General features: G+C 34.5%; 2 protein-coding genes across 2 annotated transcripts; both read right to left on the bottom strand.

Moving 5' to 3' along the window:
- Positions 1 to 34: 34 nt before the first annotated feature.
- Positions 35 to 6,629, bottom strand: si:ch211-196f5.2 (uncharacterized protein LOC556372 homolog). The gene is made up of 3 exons (XM_051098604.1): positions 6,105 to 6,629; positions 5,787 to 6,016; positions 35 to 1,091 (listed from the first exon to the last, which is right to left on the bottom strand). The coding sequence occupies exons 1-3, from the start codon at positions 6,395 to 6,397 to the stop codon at positions 985 to 987; spliced, it is 630 nt and encodes a 209-aa protein (XP_050954561.1). The 5' UTR covers positions 6,398 to 6,629; the 3' UTR covers positions 35 to 984.
- Positions 6,630 to 9,626: 2,997 nt separating this feature from the next.
- On the bottom strand, positions 9,627 to 24,205 carry rec8b (REC8 meiotic recombination protein b). The gene is made up of 18 exons (XM_051098606.1): positions 24,043 to 24,205; positions 23,616 to 23,684; positions 23,339 to 23,481; positions 20,329 to 20,404; positions 20,049 to 20,169; positions 19,765 to 19,822; positions 19,608 to 19,675; positions 19,218 to 19,299; positions 18,232 to 18,313; positions 15,221 to 15,377; positions 14,889 to 15,029; positions 13,291 to 13,363; positions 12,807 to 12,964; positions 10,851 to 10,899; positions 10,568 to 10,643; positions 10,311 to 10,427; positions 10,098 to 10,204; positions 9,627 to 10,011 (listed from the first exon to the last, which is right to left on the bottom strand). Exons 1-18 carry the CDS (start codon positions 24,096 to 24,098, stop codon positions 9,935 to 9,937), a joined length of 1,710 nt encoding a protein of 569 aa, XP_050954563.1. The 5' UTR covers positions 24,099 to 24,205; the 3' UTR covers positions 9,627 to 9,934.
- Between the last annotated feature and the right edge of the window lie 584 nt (positions 24,206 to 24,789).

Genomic DNA, 24,789 nt, shown 5'->3' on the forward strand with positions numbered 1-24,789 from the left:
TTGAAAATTTGAGATGGAAGACATAAGTGGGATCTCTGAAGTCCTTGAAAATCAAAAAGGTAGTGCTTGAAAAGTCCTTAAGTCCTGGAATTTCATTTTACAGTATCTGCACAAACCCTAAAGAGTACACATTCTTTCTGAAAAGGCACATTTTTATTATTATAGAAAAGTGCAGATTATAAGTACAGGGCTTTATGTTGCAAAATGGGTTTATACATCATTCCTGGATCATTTTAACACCTTGTTATGCATCATTCATGCAAATGAAACCAAAAAAGAAATACTGCTGTTCGAATGTTTTTAAAAGCATCATTTGATCAAAAATACAGTAAAAACAGGAATATTGTTAAATATTAGAATTGAAAATAACTGTTTATTTTATTACATTTTAAGCTATCATTTTTTTTTTGTGACGGTAAAGCTGAACATCATTACTCCAGTCTTCAGTGTCACATGATACTTTACAAATCATTCTAATATGCTGATTTACTACTTTAGAAAATGTACTACCAGTGTTAAAAACACTTGAGCTGCTTAATATTTTTGCGGAAACATGCTACTTTTTTTTTTTTTTAGGATTCTTAATTAATAGAAAGCTCAGAAAAACAGCATAACAAATGTTCTTATTGTCACTTTTGATCATTTTTATGCATCCTTGACCCCAAACTATTAAACATTAGTGTAATAAAGATAAACTTTATATAGTTTACATTTTGTGTAGCTAAACTGTCCCTGATGAAGAAATGTATGCTGAATATTGTAAAATATATAAATAGCATGAGATTAAAATCTCTTTTTGTAGCATACTACCAAAAAAACTTTAATTGCACTGCCACATAGAATAAGTAAAATGTTCAGTTACAGCATAGCACACAGAATTTAGACTGTTGTGCACCAGTTTAAAACGCCCAAAATCTGAAAGTGGAAAAGTCTTGTCATCTGAGGTGTTAGATTGCTTTAGCCTAGCTGTCAAATGTCTTCCACTCACTCCTCGCTTGGCAAGTCTCGTTTTTCTTCTGTCTTCTGCCATTTGGACTTGGACACTGTGTCCAAACCCAGAGTCATTGCCACTGGCTGGAGTTCATTTTCAGCTGGTGGGAAACACAGAAATATTCTTTGCCATGGATATATTTATGTGCATCACGACAAATTCTACACACAAACCCGGAAGACTTTCAGGTTTGAAAAGAGGGGTATGTTGAGAGAGCGAACATCAAACGCTCAACACACCCAGAGGAGAGAGTGCTGAGCGTGCGAATACCAAACACACTTACTCAGCAGCCGTGAGCGTTATGTTAGCTCACCTCACTGATCTGCAGATGTCATCTGTTAGCTAACTGTCAGGAATGGAGTGTTATATTACTGCAAGCCCTGACATTGTGGCTTAATGCAAACTAACAGACTGCAAAAACTGCTGATAAATTCACTGTAGTAATACCAGTTGTAATTAAGTGTGGAGATGAAGTATTTGTGCAATGAAAGTCAGCAACAACAACATACTGTGAAATATGTTTGGTTACATTTAATTGGGTGTTTATGAACATGGTTACTCTTTCTTGACTATTCACTGTTGATGTTGATTTTTCTGTTTGTATTTTGCAGATTTCATGTGTGCTGACAAATTATTACTTAAAGTAGTTTCTCAAAAAGATATACTAAATTAAACTCGCCACATGCCAGAACAAATCAATCTGAGCAGCCAAAAGCCACTGCGGAAACCATCATCGTAATAAGCTTTGAGCTGTAAAATCCAGCAAGCATAACACAGTTTTATCAGGCTGCATATGACGATACATTGAGAATTTTACTGCAAACTTTAGTATTTAATATTTTAATTTTTTAGAATTTGAGTTTTCTTTTTGTTAATATAATTTTTAGCAGTTTTATGCTTTTGTCTTTTTTTTTTTAAATCCATTTAGCTTTATTGTATTTCATTTTTAGTCATTTTAGTACTTTGTTTTTTTATTAAATTTTAATTTAGTTAATTGTAACACAATTACTTTCCTCAACATAAAATTCAAAGATTTTTTAATGAAAGAGTAGTAATCAATTAAATAAAATAAGTCCCTTTTAATTCTATTCTGCAGGGTTAAAACAAGTTAAGCTGCATTTTGTTAATTAACACAGGCAATAATTTAGTTTCCTTTCTCAATTTAATATACAATGTATAATAAATGTGTATCTGAGACTGGGCATTTCAAAAGGTTTAAAAGCAAAAATATATAGCTCATATTTTTATTCGTACATTAATTCTTCCATACAAAAAAAAAAGTTATTTAAATTGTCCCTATCGTACTAATCTAATAATGGAAAAGTATGTTTATTTTGTAAACTTTTTTTTTTTTTAAATGATTATTATTTATTTATTTTTTATTAGTGTTAGTGTTAGATATGTATGAAAGCCAGTTTCTGCCGCTGAATAAAAAAAAATTAAAAAATGGTTATCTTGCAATTGCAAGTTTATATCTTGCAATTTAGATTTTTTTCTCAGTAGTGTGATACAAACTCGCAATTTTGACTTTTTTCTCAGAATTTTGAAGTGAGAATTGCATGATATAAACTTGAGCGATAAACTCGCAATTCTGAGAACATATCAATCTTTTTTCCCCCACAAATTTGGACTTTAAAACTTGCAATTGTATCTCACAATTCTGAGAAAAAAGTAAATTGCGAGATACAAACTCGCAATTGCAAGAAAAAAAGAATTGTGAGATTATAGGCGTGTTTCCATTACAGATTTGCGCAAAACTGGCGATATTATATAAATGCCGGTTTAAAAAAAAAAAAAAAAAGTATTGCGAAATGACAACTTTTCCATTACCGGATGTTATGCGACTAAAACATAATTTGTTCCTCTCACGATAACTCATGGCAACGGATTTTGGTGGGATTTGGACAGATTTTGACTTTATTTAATCGAAAGAGCCATATGCGTGTATTTTTTTAAAGAGGCAGCACAGAGAGCCACTTCAGAAAAGTGTGCAACACTGCTGGTATAAATGTAACTTCAGCTCCGGTGACCGTGTTGGAGCCATTACACGCCACAGATGTGTCCAGCGTACATAGTCTAAGCATTAATATCAGGGAATGCCCCTTATACTTAAGAGCGGCTACGTGTGAAGTGTTTATTGAAGTTTATAGTACATTGAAGAATGATCATATGACTTTTTACATATGGCATGTGACCTGTAAATGCATAAAAGCCTTTTCCATTGCAGTTTTGCAAAATATTTCTTATTTCGTAAAAACTTCTTTGCGATATATGGGAACTTTTGTAAAATTGATGCATTTCCATTAGGCGTATTTTCAATTCGCAATTTAAATTTGCGCATCTTGAAGGGTAATGGAAACGCAGCTACTGTCACACAATTCTGAGTTTTTTCTCACAATTGCAAGTTTGTCTCACAATTCAGACTTTATAACTTGGACTTGCAAGTTTATATCATGTATTTCTTACTTTTCTAACAATTGTGAGCTTGTATCTCACAATTCAGACTTTATAACAAACAATTATATCTCACAATTCTGAGAAAAAAAAGTCAGTATAGAGGGTATGCATGTGACGTCACCGTCAGCTGGAGTGGCAGCATTGGTTTCAACATGAATGCTGCGACAGAACACACGAAACACCTATAAAACCAGAACGAGCTTTGCGATTGACTATACAAAGAGATTTGACAAGAAACCTGAGGTATATTTTTACAGACTGCTGAAAGTTACTGAAAAAAGAAGCAAATGGTCTCCAGGCAGCGAAACACGGATTTGCAGTTATTATTTCATGTTCATATGTTGAATTGTGCAGTAAAATCATATCCTATATATTGTATTATAGTATATCGTATTGACAACAAATCAACTAAATATTTACCATCTTAAATTCTGCATAACTGGATGTTTTTAAATAAACACTGACAAAAAAAATACACGTTTTTTAGCTGGACGATATGACGATATATATAACATTGATATAGGTGATCACCGGGGTTTAGACCAACCTATTTTGTATTTGCAAAATGAGTTCACAGGCAAATTTGCTTTATTTATTTTCCTGGGCGTCAAAATCAGACACATATAAGTGTTAGAAAACACGATTCCTGGCTGCATCAGTATCCACTGGATATTTGTTAAGCTGTTAGGAACATTATATCAAGTTCAGCAACCTTTAGTTTAAACTGATTATCGTTTGTTTTAATCGCGTTTTCGTGTCTTCCCTGTTAAATCCATTCACGCTGAAGGCTCTTTTGCCACTCAGTCCGGTTGAGGGGGCGTGTCCCGGCAGGAAAGTGGCGTCAATGCATACCCTCTATTACGAGAAAGTTAGAATTGCGAGAAAAAGTCGCAATTGCGAGTTTTTATATTTCTCAATTGTGAGTTGAAAAACTTTATAATTTTCAGTTGAGTTTATATCATGCAATTCTTATTTTTCCCACAATTACGAATTTGTATCTCTCAATTTAGACTTTATAACTTGCAATTATTTCAAAATTCTGAGAAAAAAGTGAACTGCGAGATACAAACTCATAATTGTGAGAAAAAAAGTCAGAATTGCGACATACAAACTCGCAATTTCAAGAGAAAAGTCAATTGCGAGTAGGGCTGGACTATATGGCAAAAAATGTAAATCATTTTTTTTTTTTTTTTTTTCTTTTCCATAACAACTGATTCTCGATTTATTATTTTTTTTTCCAACTAGTCAACTTGAAAATGTAACTACAACATGATTCAAGTAACCTTTTCTTTATTAACCCTCTAGTTAAAGAAAAGATGCATGAACTACAACTACATCTACAAACTTGTGTTATACATATGTTCAGAAATAATACATAGAGAAATGCTTAAAAAACTTTCTCAAAGGTCAAGGTAATTTAAATTCAAAATGACTTAAGGTATAACACCAGTAGACTATTATTAACTATAAATCTGTGAAAACAACGAACAGCAGCTTTCAACCTGTCATCTTGATGCAAACATTAAATAGACATACAGTAGTAGTTTTTTCACATTTTTTTTTTTTTTTTTGATTGTGCTGCTTTTCCATTGTTTTTTCTATGTAAACATGGACGCATTTGACAGTTGCACTTGCATCTCATGCATGAAATGACATTCTAAAAATGCAGTGCATCTTTGTCAACACAGAAGCGCATTGTGAAAGGCCCCGTAACAATATATTCTACTTATGGTCCTTTACAGAGCGGTTAATTATGCAGCGATGTGTGGTTGGGTCGTTCTTTTTTTTATATAGTTATCATTGGCTTATGTAGTGTCTAATTCTAACGTTTAGTACTATTTCTATTCAAAATCGCGATTCCCCAATTTAAAAAAATAAAATCGTGGCAAAACATTAAATTCAAATTAATCTTAATATATAGACATAAGATACATAAGGCATAATTCAGAATAATCGCCCAGCCCTAATTGCGAGTTTTATTCTGACTTTGTAACTCGCAATTGCAAGTTTCTATCACAATTCAAACGAAAAAAATCAGAATTGCACATTTTTGTCTCACAATTCTGACTTTTTTCTCAGAACTGCGTGATACATAGTTGCAATAACCTCTTAATTTTTTATTCAGTGGCGAAAATGGGCTTCCATAGATATGCCTATAATGTAGTGTGTATTAATTTTAATTTCAGAATAGTTATAGTACATTATTATTATTATTTTTTTTAAAGGTTTTATTTTATTTGTTAACATTTTATTTTACATAATGATAAAGTTGGTAAAGATGGTCATATTTAATGCTGACTGCCAGTTAAATGTTGTTTTAGCTTGTTTATGTTCCCACCTGGCTGTGTGTGTCTCCATGGGATAATGTCCACCCCGCTTCTGCAGAAGGAGCGATCGGTGTGGGACTCTGTGCTGTAGAGAACCTCCTGACACTGACGCTCTCCTGGGTGCTGCGCTTTCACTCGCACCTCCAGAACGCTTACTTCCTTCTCCTTCAGCTTCCCAGACTTCCCCTTCACCCGGGTGCGTTTCGTGTCCACCCACACCACACGCTCCTTCACCGCTGATCTGAATGCACATGGAGATATCAAGACATTAAAGAAATAATTAACCCCACATTTTATACATTTAGAGTCAACTGTAAATCTAGACTCACTCTTCAATGCCCAGGTCAGCCAGTGTGGTGTTCAGAAAGGGAAACGCCTGCTCAGGGTTCAGAATTTCAATGGGTAGATGCACACACATGGGCACTGCCCAGTCCAGCTCGGCTCGGAGCATTTTGTCATTGCTTGGGGAATTAAAGAGCTCGTCACCATTCACCTGCTTCTCCTGGGGCTTGACCCCATGCTGGACCTCTGGATCTTTGTCCTGGCCTGCCAGCTTGACACCGGTGTCTTTAACTGGCAGCTGTCGATCGTCTTTGTTTTCTTTCCTGTCGTCTATGATCATTGAGTTGATTCCTTTGATTCCTCTCTGGTTGAAATGATAACCCTGATCTGCTCAAGTCAGCCAAATTTGAGATCCAGCCAAACCAGATGTAGATAGAAGTCTTCTCAGGTGCTTCTCTTTGCGCTGTTGGATTTCGGTGGTGTGAGACACTGGGGAACATTCAGAGGTCCGGTGGAGATTTAAATGGTCTGTGTGAATGTGTGTAATGTGGCGCTGACGTGTGAGGTTTATTAGTCTGTCAGAGGCTGACAAATTACAGTATGGAGAGTTGTTTATATTATTAAATCATCTTTTCCCTCACCGATGTATGTGTGCTATTTAAGTTTAGTCTGTGAACCAACTAACTAACTAACTAGTTCTGTGAGGCTTGCTTAATGCCTCTTTTCCTTCATGAAATGTTGAACCAAGTCTTGCACGATTTTTTTTATTAATAAAAAACAATATTGGTATTACAGGTAGTAACTAACAAATTTAATTTTGCATAAACTACATAAATGTGAGGTTTTCCTTCATGAAATGTTGTACTAAATATTAATTGAGACTTGTGGATTGAATTGAGATGGTAGTAATGATATCATCTAACTAATAATGCATTGGGGCTTCACTTTATTAATATTTGCACAAACCAGCTAACTAAATATGTGGCCTTTCTCTTCATGAAATTTTGCACCAGCTATTAATAACAAATTATGTTAATATTAATGATATTATTTAGTTAGTGATTAACTAACTAATCTAACTAGCACGGATGAGCCTCACTTTATTAACATTTGCACAAACCAAATAAATTTGTGGGGATTCCCTTCATGAGATTTTGCACCACACATTAATGACACATTATGCTGATGTTAATAATATTAACTAACTAAACTAACTTGCTAAACTAACTAGCACAGAGGAACCCTATTTGTTTTTAACTGCACAAACCAAATGACTAAATTTGTGGGGATTCCCTTCATGACATTTTATGCCAGATATTGATAACAAATTATGTTGATGTTAATGATATTAAATAACTAACTAAACTAACTAACTAACTAACTAGAACAGAGGAGCCCCACTTTATTAACATTTGCACAAACCAACTAACTAAATTTGTGGGAATTCCCTTCATGAAATAACTAACTAAATTAACTAACTAGCACAGAGCAGCCACACTTTATTAACATCAGCTCAAACCAACTAACTAAATTTGTGGGAATTCCCTTCATGAAATAACTAACTAAATTAACTAACTAGCACAGAGCAGCCTCACTTTATTTACATCAGCTCAAATCAACTAACAAAATTTGTGGAAACTACCTTCATGAAATAACTAACTAAATTAACTAACTAGCACAGAGCAGCCACACTTTATTAACATGAGCTCAAATCAACTAACTAAATTTGTGGAAACTACCTTCATGAAATAACTAACTACATTAACTAACTAGCACAGAGCAGCCTCACTTTATGAACATCAGCTCAAACCAACTAACTAAATTTGTGGGAATTCCCTTCAAGTGATGCTAACCCAGCAACATTCTAAGCATTTCTAAGCGTTTTGTTTGTTTGTTTTTCCTGTCTGACAGGTGGTTACGTGAAATGAGTGATTTACTGTGTGCTTACAGTAAAGTGCCACATTTTAATGCCTTTAGAAAACATGTCACCTCATAACTCTGCATGTTCATGGTCGTGTGGCACGAGTCACAATGTGGCCTCTGAACCTCTGTCCTCTTTTTCCAGCAATACAAGCTGTTCAGGATACGCAACATTCCAATATGTTGTGCTCACTAAGTGCTACAATAGTAAATATTGCCCTAAATTTAAATTGTGTTCTAACCAGTGATTTCATTCCCTTTAATGTACATTATAATTGTGTGAATAATTCTGCAATGAAATCTTAATATCAGTATGTAGCCACATAATGTAAACATTGGGATACCCTTGACCATGAGAGTCAGATATTGAACGATTTCTCACAGATCATCTAAAAAATTCCCAGCATCTGTGCTATGGGGTGGGATAGCGTTTATCTGAGGACGGTGTGAAGCTGTTGTTGACCGTTCATAGTTTTACTGTGACTCCTCATCTGTATGCTAGCTATTGCTTAACCGTATATGTCTGTTTTGCGTACATCACTCCTCTCATTTTGTAATCAGCACAGCAGAGAGGTTGGCATGGGTTTTAATGTGGCCAGTGGGCTGCTCTGGTCCTCTGTTGTTGTTTTTGGCTGGTGTTACATTTGTGATAACTGCTTCACGGCTCTGGTTTAACTGCATGAGGTAAGTCAGGCATGAGATCATGACCCCTGTGAGATCAGTATCAACAAGGCACAACAAAAGGATTTCTGCTGGGAGGGTTAACTGCTACAGTGGTCCTACACCGCCCCTACAGACTGGTAACTGATAGGGGTAATTAAATTTTTCTTCTCCTACTCTTTAATTTAACCTTGTAATAGTTAATTAAAACATCATAACTTGATCTGGTGAAACAATAGACTTCTCCAATCATTTAGTCAGTTTAAACCCCGCACATTTCTTGCAATCGACTGCAAGTTCACATTCAGATCTGCCTATGCCATGGTACTCTCTTGAACACGTGTCAAAGACTGACATGGAAGAGAAGAAATTGTTGAAAAAAATTGCTAGTTTTGTTTTGTTTGCGCACAAAAAGTATTCTCGTAGCTTTATAACATTATAGTTGAACCATACGTCACATGGACTATTTTAAAGATGTCCTTACGACCTTTCTGGGCCTTGAACATGTCAGTTGCATTGCTGTCTATACAGGGACAGAAAGCTCCCGGATTTAATCAAAAATATCTTACTTTGTGTTCCAAAGATGAACAAAGGTCTTACGGATTTGGAACGACATGAGTGTGAGTAATTAATGACAGAATTTTCATTTTTGGGTGAACTATCCCTTTAAGGATTTTACTTTACCTCAGATGTGGTAAAGTTGTTTAAAAAAAGTACACTACTAAGTACACTAAGAACTAGGCAAGCCTAGTATTAATAATATAGTAATAATAGGTCTGTAAAAACAAAAATATACACAGACAATAACTGTGCTCTTTTAATATATTAATTATATTGAAATTGCCATTTAGCAAAATTCATTAAACGTGTTTATTCCATAACTTGAGAACAGCTAATTAACTTGCATATAAAAAATGAACATTAAACATCATAAAAAGTTTAAAACATCATAAAATTTCATATTCAAAACACTGTTATAATTCATTTTTGTCAAAAAATTATTGTAATTTAAACTTCATTTAAAAAGTGCACGCTACCTGTTTAAAAAAACATGCAACTTCTATGTGAAATAATTTATGTTAAAATAACCAACAATTCATAATCATCACAAACATTATGTATAACTATTTCTATATTTGTTTGCTATGAACACAAGACTACGAACTGTATTTAACTACGAAATAACTTCTGAACCGGCTTAATATATTTTATCATAACTGTGCACTCAGCAAAAGTTTACAATCTAACAGCTTCAACTTGTTTAAGAGCATGTGTGTTTGCTTTTCGGTGTGTGTATTCAGCGGTTCATGGTTATTGTGATGACACCAAACGCTTCATTCTGATATGCACTTAACTTCAGACTGCAGAGGAGCTCTGTAGAACAAACACATCACAGTTCACTTCACAAACACACTGTGGGACAGTAAAAACAAATATCTACACAGTGGAAACTAGATTACCCAGTATTTTGTAGAACAGATGAGCTGCAGTGCTGCACTCAGCCTCTGGGGGCAGCAGTGAGTGAAAGCAGACCTTCCCAAAGCGCTTGATGAAGCCGTTGATCAATCTGTATGACAGAAAGAACGATGATTGAAAAATATCTAATGGATGTCTGGATGACACCAGACAGTTCCGCACTAAGACATGTTCAGCTATTAAGTTTTTCAATGAACCTGAGCAGGTCGGCAGTGGTGATGTCATCCATCTCAGGCTCCTTCTGTCCCTGTGGCAGGTCAACATGCTCCTCTAATATCACCTCCATAGAAACAGGAGCCTCTTCTATAGGAGACCTGTTTACAAAATATTTATTTCACAAGATTTCATGCTGATTTTAACTGCAGTCCTAAATACGACACATCTTCTGTCATTGTTTAGTAACTGCTTCTCTTTTTAAATATGCATTTTGTGTTTTTCTTTTAATAGTTCTCACCATCTGCTGGTGGGAGTGATGAGGTCATTCTGAGATTTGTCACCTTTAGACACATCCAGTGGCACATCTGAATTAGCTGGACAAACACACACATACACACAGCCATATCAGCCATTCATTCATCACTCATGGGCCTACATGCTTTAGTTTGATTAACATTCTGAACAAAGAGGCTAAAGTAAAACAAAAAGTACTTGGAAACTGGTTCTTATCTGTCACAAAAACAGGTGTGATTTTACACTGAAATCTTTGATTTTGTTCTGAAAGAGGAATTAGTTGTCACCTGAGAGCTCAGACAGAACTAGAGCAGCTGCACCAGATTCCCTGACCACCTAAACATGCACAAAACACACAGAAAGGAAGTGGGTTAAAGACTCTCTGGTGAAAAAGCACTTTAGCATACTTTTAAAAAGAGTACTTGCTACCAATACCCTTTAAAAGAATATGTGAATGGAATGTTTTTAGACACTTTAGTATACAAATGAGGCACTATCTAATTAAATATTCTCTAGTTTGTGTACATTTCCTAAACACTTGTTGACACATTCATGGTTTTTACAGAAGTGATTTTGGATATCTCTTCTTATTCAAGAGAAAAGAAAGAACACACACACACGTTTGTTTTTGTGAATTGTGGGGACTTTCCATAGACTTCTATAGTTTTTATAGGTTTTGCTCACGTACAAATTTGTCCCCAAAATATGGTTAACCCTCTGGTATTATTCATTTGGGGGTCACATTTGTGTTGTTTGCAGTCAAACGTGACTGAACACCTGAAATGAAACTTTTTTTATTATTATTTTCAGTAAAACCAATGTAATATATTTTTGTTCAATAATATTTTTTCTTTTCTCTTTTGTATTTTGAGAGAATTTCATGATACTAATTAATAGTTATGCATTAATTATGTTTTTTTTTGTAATATTTTTATATTACTTTTCAATTATGGTGGTATTTCATATTAAAATAGAGACAATACCTTCAAAACCCAATTTTTGAAGGCAGATTAGTGCCATTTGGTCAGAGTAGATTCCTATGTAGCTCTATATAAAAGCCCTATAAATTCTCTCGTTGTTTTTAGATATAAATACTTATTTTTATTACATTGTGGATTTTGATATATATTTAGACCAGGGTTTCTGCAGGTTTTATGAGGGTACTTTTTAAAGACCTTTTTAAGACCAACTAAAGAAAATTTAAGAAAAAAAAAAAATTGAAGGGAAAACAGTACAGCAATATGTTCTCTATGTATAGTTCGAGTTTTACTTTCACTTTCAAATTAGCAGCAATTCATCAATTGTTTGTTTTTAGTTTGTTTGAGTTTTCCCTCTTTTCCTCGCTTTCCTTCGGTAAAAGCGCTGTGCACATTTTACTTTCACTTTCAAATTAGTGGAAATTCGGTGTCAAGCAATTGTTTGTTTTTAGTTTGAGTTTTCTCTCTTTTCTTTTTTTTACTTGCACTTTTAAATTAGCGGTATTAACTTAATGTAACAAACTTTTAATTAACAAAACAAATAATAATACACCATATTATATGTCTAATATAAAATAATAACTTACACAAAATTCAAATAAACAAAACTGAAAATGGCAGAAGTCAGCAGAAGTTACGCTTCCGCTTCACTTAAAAATGAAACACGAGGAAACAATCCCTCACGAAAATTAATGCCATGATCATATGAATTTAAGACTTGCTGTTCTGATTTAAGACCTTTTGTAGGCCTTAATTCACACAAAAGCGATTTAAGACCTGATTTAGACATTTTCAAAGACAACTTTTTGTAAAGGTTTTGATTTTTTTTTGGTTTAAATGTTGGTTTGAGATGTCAGTTTTTGCATTAACTTTACTATAGTCAAACCTAAACAGAGAGAGAGAGACATTTTGTTACACAAAACATTAAAAATTAACCAAAATGTAACAAAAATAAACAGAAATGCTTGATGAGAGGTTAATTAAGCTAATTCTAACCTCTTATTTAAGTCTTCCGGCTTATTATTGCTGCAATGTTACAGCAAGGAATGAAAACGGAAACAAACGAAATTTTGAACGAAAGTACATTATTATACATCACGAGTTAATGATAATGAGATTTTCATTTTTAGGTGAACCAACCTTTTAAATGCCCAAAAGTATACATGTTTGTAAAATGTATTCACCAGATCATGACCTTGAACCTTGAAAGATCAGGGCTCTGAGTGAGTCTGACATGACCAGAAAAACAACTTCAGACTTCGTCACCTCTCTGCTAGACTCCCGACTCCTCTCTGTTCCTCTTTCTTTCTCCTTCTCCCACAGCTCACTCTCCTCCTGCACCTGCCGTTTCCTGGAGGGACGGGGGAGTGAAGAAGGAACGCTGCAGTATTTCCATAGTGCCTGGAGGTCAGGGTGGATGAGCACTGCAATGCATGGACCGGAGGCATGTCAATGGTTATAAGAGTGGAGTGTGCTAGGGTAAGGGTACTTCCTGATTTCCTGATAAAAATGCTGAGCCTTTTGATGGTCCAGTGGTTTCATTATTAAGATCCGCTAAACAGTTCAGTGCAAGTTAAAGGAGCTGATGCAGTAGTTTCCCAATTTGTTAATAAACATTTGTGATGTATACATGATTAAATAAAAAATGATACATTTTCTAGAGCTGCTGATGACTTTATGACCAATGATATTGCAACCATTTTTATATACGAGAAAGCATTTGAGTGGTGCACAGTGTGTGACGACGTACAGTTACATGGTGTGCTGAGCAGAACTGTTGCTGATGTCTTCCGAGAGGCAGGAATATTTAGAAGAGTGTCAGACTAGGAAAAAAAAAGAAAGAAAGATGAAGACACAAACAGAGAAAGAGAATCACATATTTATCATTTAAGCAAATAATTTATAAGGGTTGGAGAAAAAAACAGATTTACCATCGAAGTAGATGCTTTACAAAAAAATAAAATAAAATAAAAAAAAATTATATATATAGAGTTCAGATGCAAAAGCCTCTAAATCCATTTGACGTCTTTCTTTAAAAAATGTATTTTTATCAGGCTCCGATGTATAGGTTTCTACCTAAGTACCAGTAATTCTGATTGGGCTGAGGCTGGGATTTTAGCGAGTTTGAAGTATTTGATATAATGTATAATGTGTGTCGAGAGCATTCACTCAGTATCATTATCTCATTTTTGACCGAGCAGAACCAATTCTCACTATTCACTACAACTTTTGTCTCAATAAACTAATTTGCTGCTTATTAATAGTTGTAATAATTAATGTAGTCATGCAGAATAAGGCATTATTATATACTTTATATGCCCCCTGGGTAAAAGGCACCTTTGCTATTACTATTCTCTAAACCACTAGATGGCAGAAAAACGTGGCGTAGCAATTTTCAAAACATCTCCTTTTCAAGATACATGTGCAAATTTGTCTGATTCTTGACATGATCATGGGAACCAGTACAAAGTTAATTCTGTGCTCACTTGATCTAATATTTGATGTTTTTAAAAATGTTGTAGATTTAAGTAGTAAATGAGAAGTGCTACAATTATTGAATACATCTTGAGACAAAAGACTTCTTAAGATAATTAAAGCAACAGTTTTTTTAAATAAGACTGGAGTAATGATGCTGAAAATACAGCAGTACTATCACAAGAATAAGTTGCATTTTAAAATGTATTAAAATAGAAAATAGTTATTTTAAATTATAATAATATTTCACAATAATACAATTTTATTGTATGAGCACTAGAGATTTTTTTCAAACTATATCTAAACATCTTACCAACCAAACTTTCGAACAGTATGTATTAAAAAAATGTGAAATATGTATTAAATTATTTAATTTATTAAAATTATTTATTATTTTGGAAATTACTGAATTAGTGTTAGGGTTAGAAAAAAATAAAGACTTATTTTAGTATTTATATCCATTTATTTCCTGGCATTTTTTTTCTACCACAGCCACTGACGTCAACTATTTTGACGATGTCCTTACTATGTTTCTGTGCCTTGACCATGGTAGGACACTTGCTGTCTATGGAAGGTCAGAGAGCTCTCGGATTTCATCAAAAATATCCTAATTTGTGTTCTGAAGAGGAATAAAGGTCTTACAGGTTTGGAATAACATGAGGGTGAATAATTAATAACAGAATTTTCATTTTGGGGTGAACTAACCCTTTAAAGATTTGTACCCCTATGCTATTGCTGGAAAAGTAAGATGCATCAAAAATCATTCATGCAATCACACTGTGACTCCCTGAAACTACATTAAATCACATCATGAGCTGTCTAAAGATTTCTAGCACTACTGATTAGATTTGTTATCTATCCCAGAGCTCCCACCAGAGACTGAGTTTCAATCTGAAGGTTGTTGATTTGTTGCCGCATTGCATCCTGGGAAATCTGTGTGTTTTGGTCAGCGAAGATCAGTTGGCATTTGCGACCCCGTCTCTTTGGAGGGATAGATTGCTCCACTAGGAGTGTCTGAGAAAGAGTGACAAAACAAGAGAGAGAATGAAAGAGCGAGAGATTATTAAAACACTGAGCACACTGTTGTGGATTCAGGCCAATGTAACTGCCTTGGCTACAAATCCGTTCACGCCTCAAAACACATATGGATTATATAATGCTAGAGCATAATGGGCAAGGTAATGTGGACATGGCTACACACAAACCTCACTGGAGCGCTCCATCTCCACGTCTCTCTCACTGGCCTCTGTGGTTGGTGGCATGGTGATGGGAGGAGGGGTCATTTCCATAGCGACCCTATCTAAGATGACCTCTGTAGGACGCCCATTCCCCTCATCCACGATGCACTCGCTGTTCTTCAGCCTGCAAACATGCATTCAAAGACGAGTTGAAACAATGAGAACCCAGTCAACACAAGCGGCCAGTTCAGGCAAACTTTATGGGCTCCATTAAACTGTGCAATCAAACAGATTCTTTATTTCAGGTATATTTAGGTCAAGGACATTTGGCCCATAACTGTCATTGTCTATCTAAATTGATGTTTTGTTGGGTTTCAACCAAACTAAGAGTCTGCCTGATCGCTCTATTTTGTCCCACATGCCACGTTTGAACTACACAGCAAAAAAACAAACAGATGTGTTTAGACATGCAGCGAAAACCAGAATTGTGATTTAAAAAAAAAGCATGAAAAACCATAAAACGTGAAAATCACATTGACATTTAAAATCTGATCAAAATTTGATCACTTTTTTCTTTAAATGTTCTTTAATCCCAAAAGCTTGTTTCCACCACTGAATAAAATATAAAAAGGTTATAGGTTATAATTCGACTTTTTTCGAATTGTGAGTTATAAAGTCAGAATTGCGTAATATAAACTCACAATTGCGATTAAGTCAGAATTGCGTGATATAATCTCACAATTGTGAGCTTTAAAGTCAGAATTGTCTAACATAAACTCACAATTGTGAGCTATAGTCAGAATTGCAAGATATAAACACAATTGCGAGTTATGAAGTCAGAATTGTTAGATATAAACTCACAATTGCGAGTTATTAAGTCATAATTGTGAGATATAAAAACAATTGCGAGTTACAAAGTCAGAATTGTGTGATATAAACTCCCAATTGCGAGTTATGAAGTCAGAATTGTGAGATATAAACACAATTCCAAGTTATGAAGTCAGAATCGTGTGATAAAAACTCACAAAAGATACAAGCTCGCAATTCTAATTTTTTTTTTCTCAGAACTGCATGATCTAAATTCACAATTTCGAGTTATGGTCAGAATTCTGTAATATAAACTCGCAATTGAGTTATAAAGTCAACTGCAATTTATAAAGTCAGCATTGTGAGACACAAACTCACAATTCAGATTTTTTTTTCAGAATTGCATGATCTGAACTCACAATTGCGAGTTATATAGTCAGAATTGTGAGATATAAACAATTGTGAGAAATAGTCAGAATTGCTAGTTTTCAGGGTTTTTTTTAGCTTTTTAAAAACTTGCAATTCTGACTTTTTTCTCGCAAATATGAGTTTGTATCTTGCAATTCTGACTTTTTTTCTCACAATTGTTTATATATATTACAATTCTGTCTTTAGCTTTTTATTCTCTTTTAGCTTTTTAAAAACTTGCAATTCTGACTTTTTTTCTTGCAAATATGAGTTTGTATCTTGCAATTCTGACTTTTTTTTCTCACAATTGTGAGTTTATATATCACAGTTCCGTCTGTAGCTTTTTATTCTCTTTTAGCTTTTTAAAAACTTGCAATTCTGACTTTTTTCTTGCAAATATGAGTTTGTATCTCACAATTCCGACTTTTTTCTTAAAATTCTGAGATATAAACTCGCATTTGCGAATTATAAAGTGCAATTCTAAACAGAAAAAGACTGATATGTTCTCAATATTGCGAGTTTATATCTCACAATTCTGATTTAACTCACAATTGTGCATTTCTGAGAATATAAACTCACAATTTTGAGAAAAAAAGTCATAATTGTGAGCTTATATGTTGCAATTCTGCCTTTACTTCTCAGAATTATAAGAGTATTTCTCAGAATTGTAAGCTTATGTCTCAGAATTGCAATTTTTTTATCTCACAATTATGACTTTTTTTCTAAAAACTGCATGACACAGTTGCAAGTTATAGAGTCAGAATTGCAAGTTATAACTCACAATTCCGACTTTTTTCCTCAGAATTTCATGATATAAACTCAGTGGCAAATTATAAAGTCAGAATTGCATGATATAAACTCGCAGTTCTGAGAAAAAAGTCAGAATTGCTAGTTTATAGTTTCTCTTTTAGTTTTTAAAAACTCGCAATTCTGATTTTTTCTTCTCACAAATGTTTCTATCTTGCAATTCTGACTTTTCTTCTCAGAATTTTGAGATATAAACTTATGAAGTCCAATTCTGAGGAGAAAAAAGACTGATGTGTTCTCAGAATTGTTTATATCTCACAACTGCACAATTCTGAGAAAAACAGTCACAATTGTGAGTTTATATGGTGCAATTCTGACTTCATTTATCAGAGTTGCAAGTTTATATTTCACAATTCTAACTCTGTAACTCACAATTGCGAGTTTATATCTCACAATTCTGAAAAAAGTCTGAATTGCGAGTTTGTATTATGCAATTCTCAGAAAAAAGTCTGTATTGCGAGATGCAAATTCAAAATTGCGAGAAAAAAGTCAGATTTGTGAGATAAAAAGTCGCAATATTCAGTGATGGAAACGGGCTTCCATAAAAAGGGTTTGGATTGGATTGAAAGTAGTTTTAATCATATAGGGTGCAATGTATATAATGTTTGCTCACTCTTTTTTTATACAGTGAACTGTGGCATTTGCTGTAGTGGCATGTAGTGAATGACTGCATGGTTTGAGACACAATTAATTAAACTACATTAATGCTTTCAAGCTTATGCTGCACTCCATGAGTTCTGCACTGCAGCAAGATGTCATGACAGGCATTAAAAAACGCATAATTTCCACAGTGACACTTCTCAGCTGTTGTAAAAACCACTGACATTGTGCAGAAGCTTAAATCACTACGATTAAGTATATGTACCAGTTATTAATTGCACCGTCTGAACAAGCAGGTCCTTTGAAAATACAGTGCAGTCAAAAAGGATTTGACAAGCAAATCAGAATTCAACCAAATTTGAATCTTGTACTTCCTTCTGAACCTTCATGTCTCTATTTTCCTCAGTGTTACTCACTGTTCTATAGAGACCATAGCAGCATCCAGATCTCCTGATTTCTCTGCTTCTGTTGCCCTCTCTCTCTCCTTATCTTCCTCATCTGAGAGAGCATACAAAAAACATCTGACTTACAGACTCATTTAGAAACCGCTATTTGTAGAAGGCAGTTACAGTCTAAGTGATCTAAGTGGTCAGGTTACAAATGAGTGCAAACAGTATATTTTTGGCATTTTCTGTGCTGGGTTTTAGGGGATATCTGCAGAACCCATGTGTGAAAAAAATCAAATATGCTACTGTTCAAAATTTGGGGTCAGTAGGATTTTTTTAATGCATAAACTATTCATCAAAGAATCCTAAAAAAGTTTCCACAGTTTCCAGTTTCCACAAAAATATTAAGCAGCACAACTGGTTTGAACATTGATAATAAAAAATGCTTCTTGAGCACCAAATCAGCATATTAGAATGATTTTTAAAGGATTATGCAGTACTAAAGACTTGAGTAATGGCTGCTGAATATTTAGGAATAAATTACATTGTAAATATATTAAAATAGTTATTTTAAATAGGAATAATATTTCACAATATTACTGTTTTTGCTATATTTTTGCTTAAATATTCTATAATAATATTGTAAATATATGTAGTAATATATATTCTGAATATTTGATGTGTATTTTCCAATATATCTGTATAATATATATCTGAAAATGTATATTTTTGCCACAGTGCAAGAGATGCTAAGGGTAAAATGTGTTAAATGGAGCTGAGAATATTACTCTTATAAGTATAGCATTTATCAAATTAATTCATCAAATAAACGAACACACAATGTGCGGGGGATGTGTTAGTTCATCCCAATTCGGCAGAAATCTGTGAAGCATTTTGCAGACTTCTGTGGGCAAAAATTCTGTGTGGGCCTGTGAATGGCTAATAATGACACATTGGCGCTCTTAATTGAGATCAATATTCATCTATCAGACCATCTACTCATCCGTCAATCTCACCACCCAGATGGAACTGATCTTGCTGTTCCATGAGCAAGTCAATCTCCTGAGCTGTGGCTTCGGGTAACTCTGCCCCACCAAACTGGAATAAAATAAGGAACATGAGATTGGGAAATAGCACATGAAGCATGTGGTACAATAAACATAGATTAAAAGGAATGAATAATATCATCTGGCGTTATCCGTGACTAAGCTCCATGTGGGTAGATGATCTGATTTCATCTAAAACTTCACAAAAGAGCTGTATGAATTTTGTGGGGGCAAATAGTACAGAAGCGGCGCCATGTGTTTGGTGTGAGCAAAGACTGTGGACACAGACTCAAATATAGATCTCTGTCCGTTTTCTATTGCCAGTATGGAGGAGTGAGATGCATGTAGAGTGAAAATCACCTCCGCTGCTAGCACTGGCACCGGCTCTGCGTCTTTGATAGTGATTGATTCAGAAGAAGCAATGAGGCCTTGAAAGGGAAAGACAGGGATAGATTGAGTGAAAACCATAAAGATCAAGTCTTTGACCCACATCAGCTGCAATATTTCAAAATCTCACCTTTAGGTGATGTAATTTCCTTTCTGGCCACCAGAGGAGATGAGCCCTCTATGCACTGCTGTGATGATAAACAATAAATTCATGGCTGAATGGCTCAAAAATGGTCAGGGATTGATTAATGTGATGTGTTAGTTAAATTCACTTTTATGAACTCTAAAGTATGAGTTTTTCATCGGTTGCTATGCAGATGCTAGTGGATCCCAGTTTCTAAGATATTCTGGTCTCTAGATATGACTCCAATGAATAATTCATGAAAACCGTATGTATATGCTGCAGTTCATCACCTGAGATGGCAAGTAAGGACTTGCCGGCTCACAGTCAACCCCCATCACTCCAAAAAAGGGCTCCAGCGCCCATTCTGCCTCCTCCAGCTGGAATAGAGAGTCAGGGACATTCAGCACCAACCTAGGAGGAAGCATGATCCCAGAACAGCTTCTCAGGGGGAATCATAGCAACTGCAGTCATATAAACAGCTGTCACGGGTGTATAAGAACAACATAGACGTCTGTGTCAGAATGAATTACATTAGTGACACAACATGACAGTGACGACCCTGTATCTGACCTATCAGTGTCTGGCATGTCAATGTTCAAGTGTCTCTTTGAGCGAAGCAAGCGCTCGATGGTCTGCTGGACCTCCTCTGTTGGGAAAACAGAAAATATTTCTGTTTATTTCAGTATAATAAAAGATATTATAGAATATTATGACTGTATTTATTTGTTAGAAAAGGAAAAATAATTTAAAATATGCAATACATATATATTATATAATTCTATATACAGTTGAAGTCGAAAGTTTACAAATGTTAATTATTTTACCAAAATAATAGAAATCATATAAAATGCATATTTTTTTATTAGTACTGACCTGGGTAAGATATTTCACATTAAAGACTTTACATATAGTCGACAAGAGAAAATAATAGTTGAATTTATAAAAATGACCCCATACAAAAGTTTGTTTACACTTCTTAATACTATCTTGTTACCTGATTGATCCACAGCTGTGTTTTTTTGTTTAGTGATAGTTGTCCATGAGTCCCTTGTTTGTCCTGAACAGTTAAACTGCCCACTGTTCTTCAGAAAAATCTTTCAGGTCCCACAAATTCTTTAGTTTTCCATCATTTTTGTGTATTTGAACCCTTTCCAACAATGACTGTATGATTTTGAGATCCATCTTTTCACACTGAGGACAACTGAGGGACTCATATGCAACTATTACAGAAGGTTCAAATGCTCACTGATGCTTCAGAAGTAAAAACGATGCATTAAGAGCCGGAGGTGTAAACTTTTGAACAGAATGAAGTTGTGTTCATTTTTCTTATTTTGCCTCAATATCATACTTTTCATTTAGTACTGCCCTTCTGAAGCTATAGAAGATACTTACATGTTCCCAGAAGACAAAATAAGTTCAATTTACCCTGATCTTCAAATTCAGAAAGTTTTCACCCCCCGGCTCTTAATGCATTGTGTTTCCTTCTGAAGCATCAGTGAGCGTTTGAACCTTCTGTAATAGTTGCATCCCTCAGTTGTCCTCAGTGAATCTCAAAAGATGGATCTCAAAATCACAGTCATTGTTGAAAAGGGTTCAAATACACCAAAGTGCTGAAAAAAAATTGTGGGACCTGAAGGATTTTTCGGAAGAACAGTAGGCAGTTCAACTGCTCAGGACAAACAAGGGACTCATGAACCACTATCACAAAAAAAAACCCAGCTGTGGTTCATTTAGGTACACAGTATTAAGAATCAAGTGTATGTAAACTTTTGCACGGGGTCATTATTATAAATGTAACTATTATTTATTATTATCTTTTATGTGATATATCTTATTCAGGTCAGTACTAAATAAAAAATAACATGCATTTTGTATGATCCGTCTTATTGTGGTAAAATTTGCAGTATTTTGCAGATTCTGCAAGGTGTATGTGAACTTTTGGCTTCAACTGTAATGTAAGTCATGGATTCTTGCACCTAAATTTTTATTTTGTTTTTACCTTAGTAAATTTGCTCAATATAAACTTTTACGACCTCTCTTTGATAATTTAAAAAATGCAATAAATTAATACAAACTACAAATAAAACAACCTATTTGTGCTACTGTACCTTTAAGTCTTTTATATCCAGATGACCTCTGTAATGACTAGATAACTTTTTGTGTACTGGCATACTTAACACTGTCATTTATCAGGGTGGGACATTCTACTGAATATAGGCAATGATATGTAAATCATATGTTAATGTCCTCATTTTGATATCATAACCCTGATGATTTCTTGTCTGTTCTTGCGGTTAAGTTTTGATAAATGGTTTGGGTGGGCTGGAGCTGGACTTGGTCTACGTAGTGCAAATATTAGTGTCCAAACATCATTTTAAGGTCATTTTATATTCAAATGAATTCTGTTCAATTTTGTCCTGCTCATAAATTAAACACCTCTATAGATTAAGCTGTTTGTTCAGCTTGTCTACTTTGAGACGCCACCATATTAAAGCAAATGCATCTGTTTGTGCATCTTTACATGCGTTGCCATTTCTGTCTGCTATTTTGTGAGATCTCTGTGTCATTTTGATGAATGCTTTCAATCTCAGCTTGCTTGAATTGTTCCCTGATTACCGGTTCCTTATCGGCCATGCTAGTCTTTAACACACTCAACACATGACAATGTGTTTCATAGTTAGACTACAGAGTAAAGATTTCACAACAGCATTAATTTGCTCCAGAGTGCAAACATTGTTGGCATTGTTTGGTTGAATAACCAAAGCATTTTAATAGCGGTTTATTCTGCTGGGAAGCAAACAGTTTCTCAAATACAGGCAGCTGATCAATACAGGAAAATTATGTGTGCTATTTGACCATATGTGCTTCCCTCATATGGTCACGTAATATTAGATATACTCATTAGAGCCAGCTGAGAACATTGACCAGAACAAGTGTTACATCAAACACTATTAGAGCATGTTTCATTAGTGCATGCTTTGCATTGTTTTGTTGGTCTTGTATTGCACATCCCTAGTGAAAAAGGATATTAGAATATTAGTAACCAAATATTAGTGACCAAACAGTTTCGGTTCCCATTGACTTCCTTTGTATGGTCAAAAAATATAATATATGGGATGAAAAAAATAACTATTTGGTTAACAACATCCACTGAAGAAAGTCATACAAGTTTGGAACAACGTGAGTGTGCATAAATTAAAGTTTTTTTTTATTTATTATTATTATTTTTTTAATGGTGAACTATTCTTTAAGTCCTACTTGAGTGGGTCAAAAAAGTTTTTTAAACTATATTTTCATTTAATTACAAATAACATTCAACTAAGGGTCCAAAAACAATAGTTTGCATGTATATCCTTTTAAAAAGTATAGTATTTCCATAATAAGTACTCTTTTTTTTTTTAATATGCTTAAGTGTACTTTTTTTTTACAAGGAATAGCATATTTTTTGTATATGTTGCTCTGATCAGTTTTGGTTAGACTGAAGTAAGTCTTTAAATGGTGTTTTGCGGGAATGTTCATAAAGCAGTACTATCTACACTACCACTAATCAGTCCTTTTACATTCATGACGAATATCTCACCCAGCAGAAAAGCACACTGGCGATGGTAGACGATGACTACGCCGTACTGGAGCTGAGAAGACAGGTAAAGAGAGAAACGTGGCCGGGGAAGACTGGGATGGACTGGAGGAACCTGGACCATCACGTAATCCACAATGTCTTCACTATATATACACACGAACACAACCTACTGATTAACATTTTAAAATTATAACATAAAAACACCTGAAAGAAAGAGTACCACTCATTATCATCTTTGATGTGGTGATATTTTGAATGAGAAACAGATTTCTCTAACCATGTTCGGCCAATATTGACCTTGAGATACTCTCTTCTGGAAATCCTGATGCCTTTAGTGGCTGCCAACCTGAAAACAAAACAAACAAACAAAACTTCAATCAATGTTTTGATACATAGGCTCCCACTGTTTTTAAACGTCCTGCTGACTCAAAAAATATTGTGTCTAAATGTAGGTTTAATATAACTGTACATGTTCTGTGGAGTTTGTTTTACCTTTTCATATTTTATAAAGTTAAATTTGACTGTTTAGTTTGTAAAGTTATCCAGTTGTCTAAAAACTTTACCTCAGCGTTGTTAGCAAGTGAGTAGGATAGAAAAAAAGCGTTGCGTAATTTTTAAACAAACGGCCAGTAACGTTAAATTAATTTAATATTGCTATTACTATTTAAATAAATTCATAATCATCTTTATACTGAAGTACATACCAGATAGTAGAAAAGCAGCCAGTGTGACGCTGAAGCACGTTTGGATAATAAAACATTTTACCTCAGAGTTCGGTTTTACACAAATCTCAGCCCAATCGATATCTAATTTAAAATCTAATCTGATAACCTTTAGTCCCACTTTACTTCTGCCAAACAACACGAGGAGATCGTGTGAATTTCCTCAGATTAGCGCTAAATCAATACAATGATGTTTTTTTCAATCAGTTAGTTCTGTGAGGATTGATTGACAGATGACACGAAGGCTGCGTCTCAAAGCCTAGTGAGCTGCCTACATAGATAGGGCGGGCTCTCATAGTTTTGAGGCTTTACAATGCTGTCTAGGTAGGGAGTCTACTACATTTTGACACACATTCGATGGTCTGAGGGACAGTAGAAAATTTTAAGATTTTTAACATTTTTTTTTTTAAATACAAACGTATGTTCTATGTTTTAAAGTGACATAATGACAAATTATTTATTTGTGTGACAATTTATTCACTGTAAAAATACATAATAAATTATACTACACTACAGACGCCATAACATTTATCACTTTGGCCTTGAATACCCTTGGTATTTATAGGAAAAATACATTTATCCTAAAGAAATCTGTCATTTTGAAGTAAACAGAAATATTTCAGTTAAGAACAGTTCACATTTTCCATTAGTCAGACTGCTGGCCCCGCCCATTTAGCGCAAACAGTCCGCGCTGGCATGAGACGAGCCAATCAGAACAGCGGAAAGTCC

Source organism: Labeo rohita, chromosome 24 (assembly GCF_022985175.1).
Source record: "Labeo rohita strain BAU-BD-2019 chromosome 24, IGBB_LRoh.1.0, whole genome shotgun sequence".
Taxonomy (NCBI): domain Eukaryota; kingdom Metazoa; phylum Chordata; class Actinopteri; order Cypriniformes; family Cyprinidae; genus Labeo; species Labeo rohita.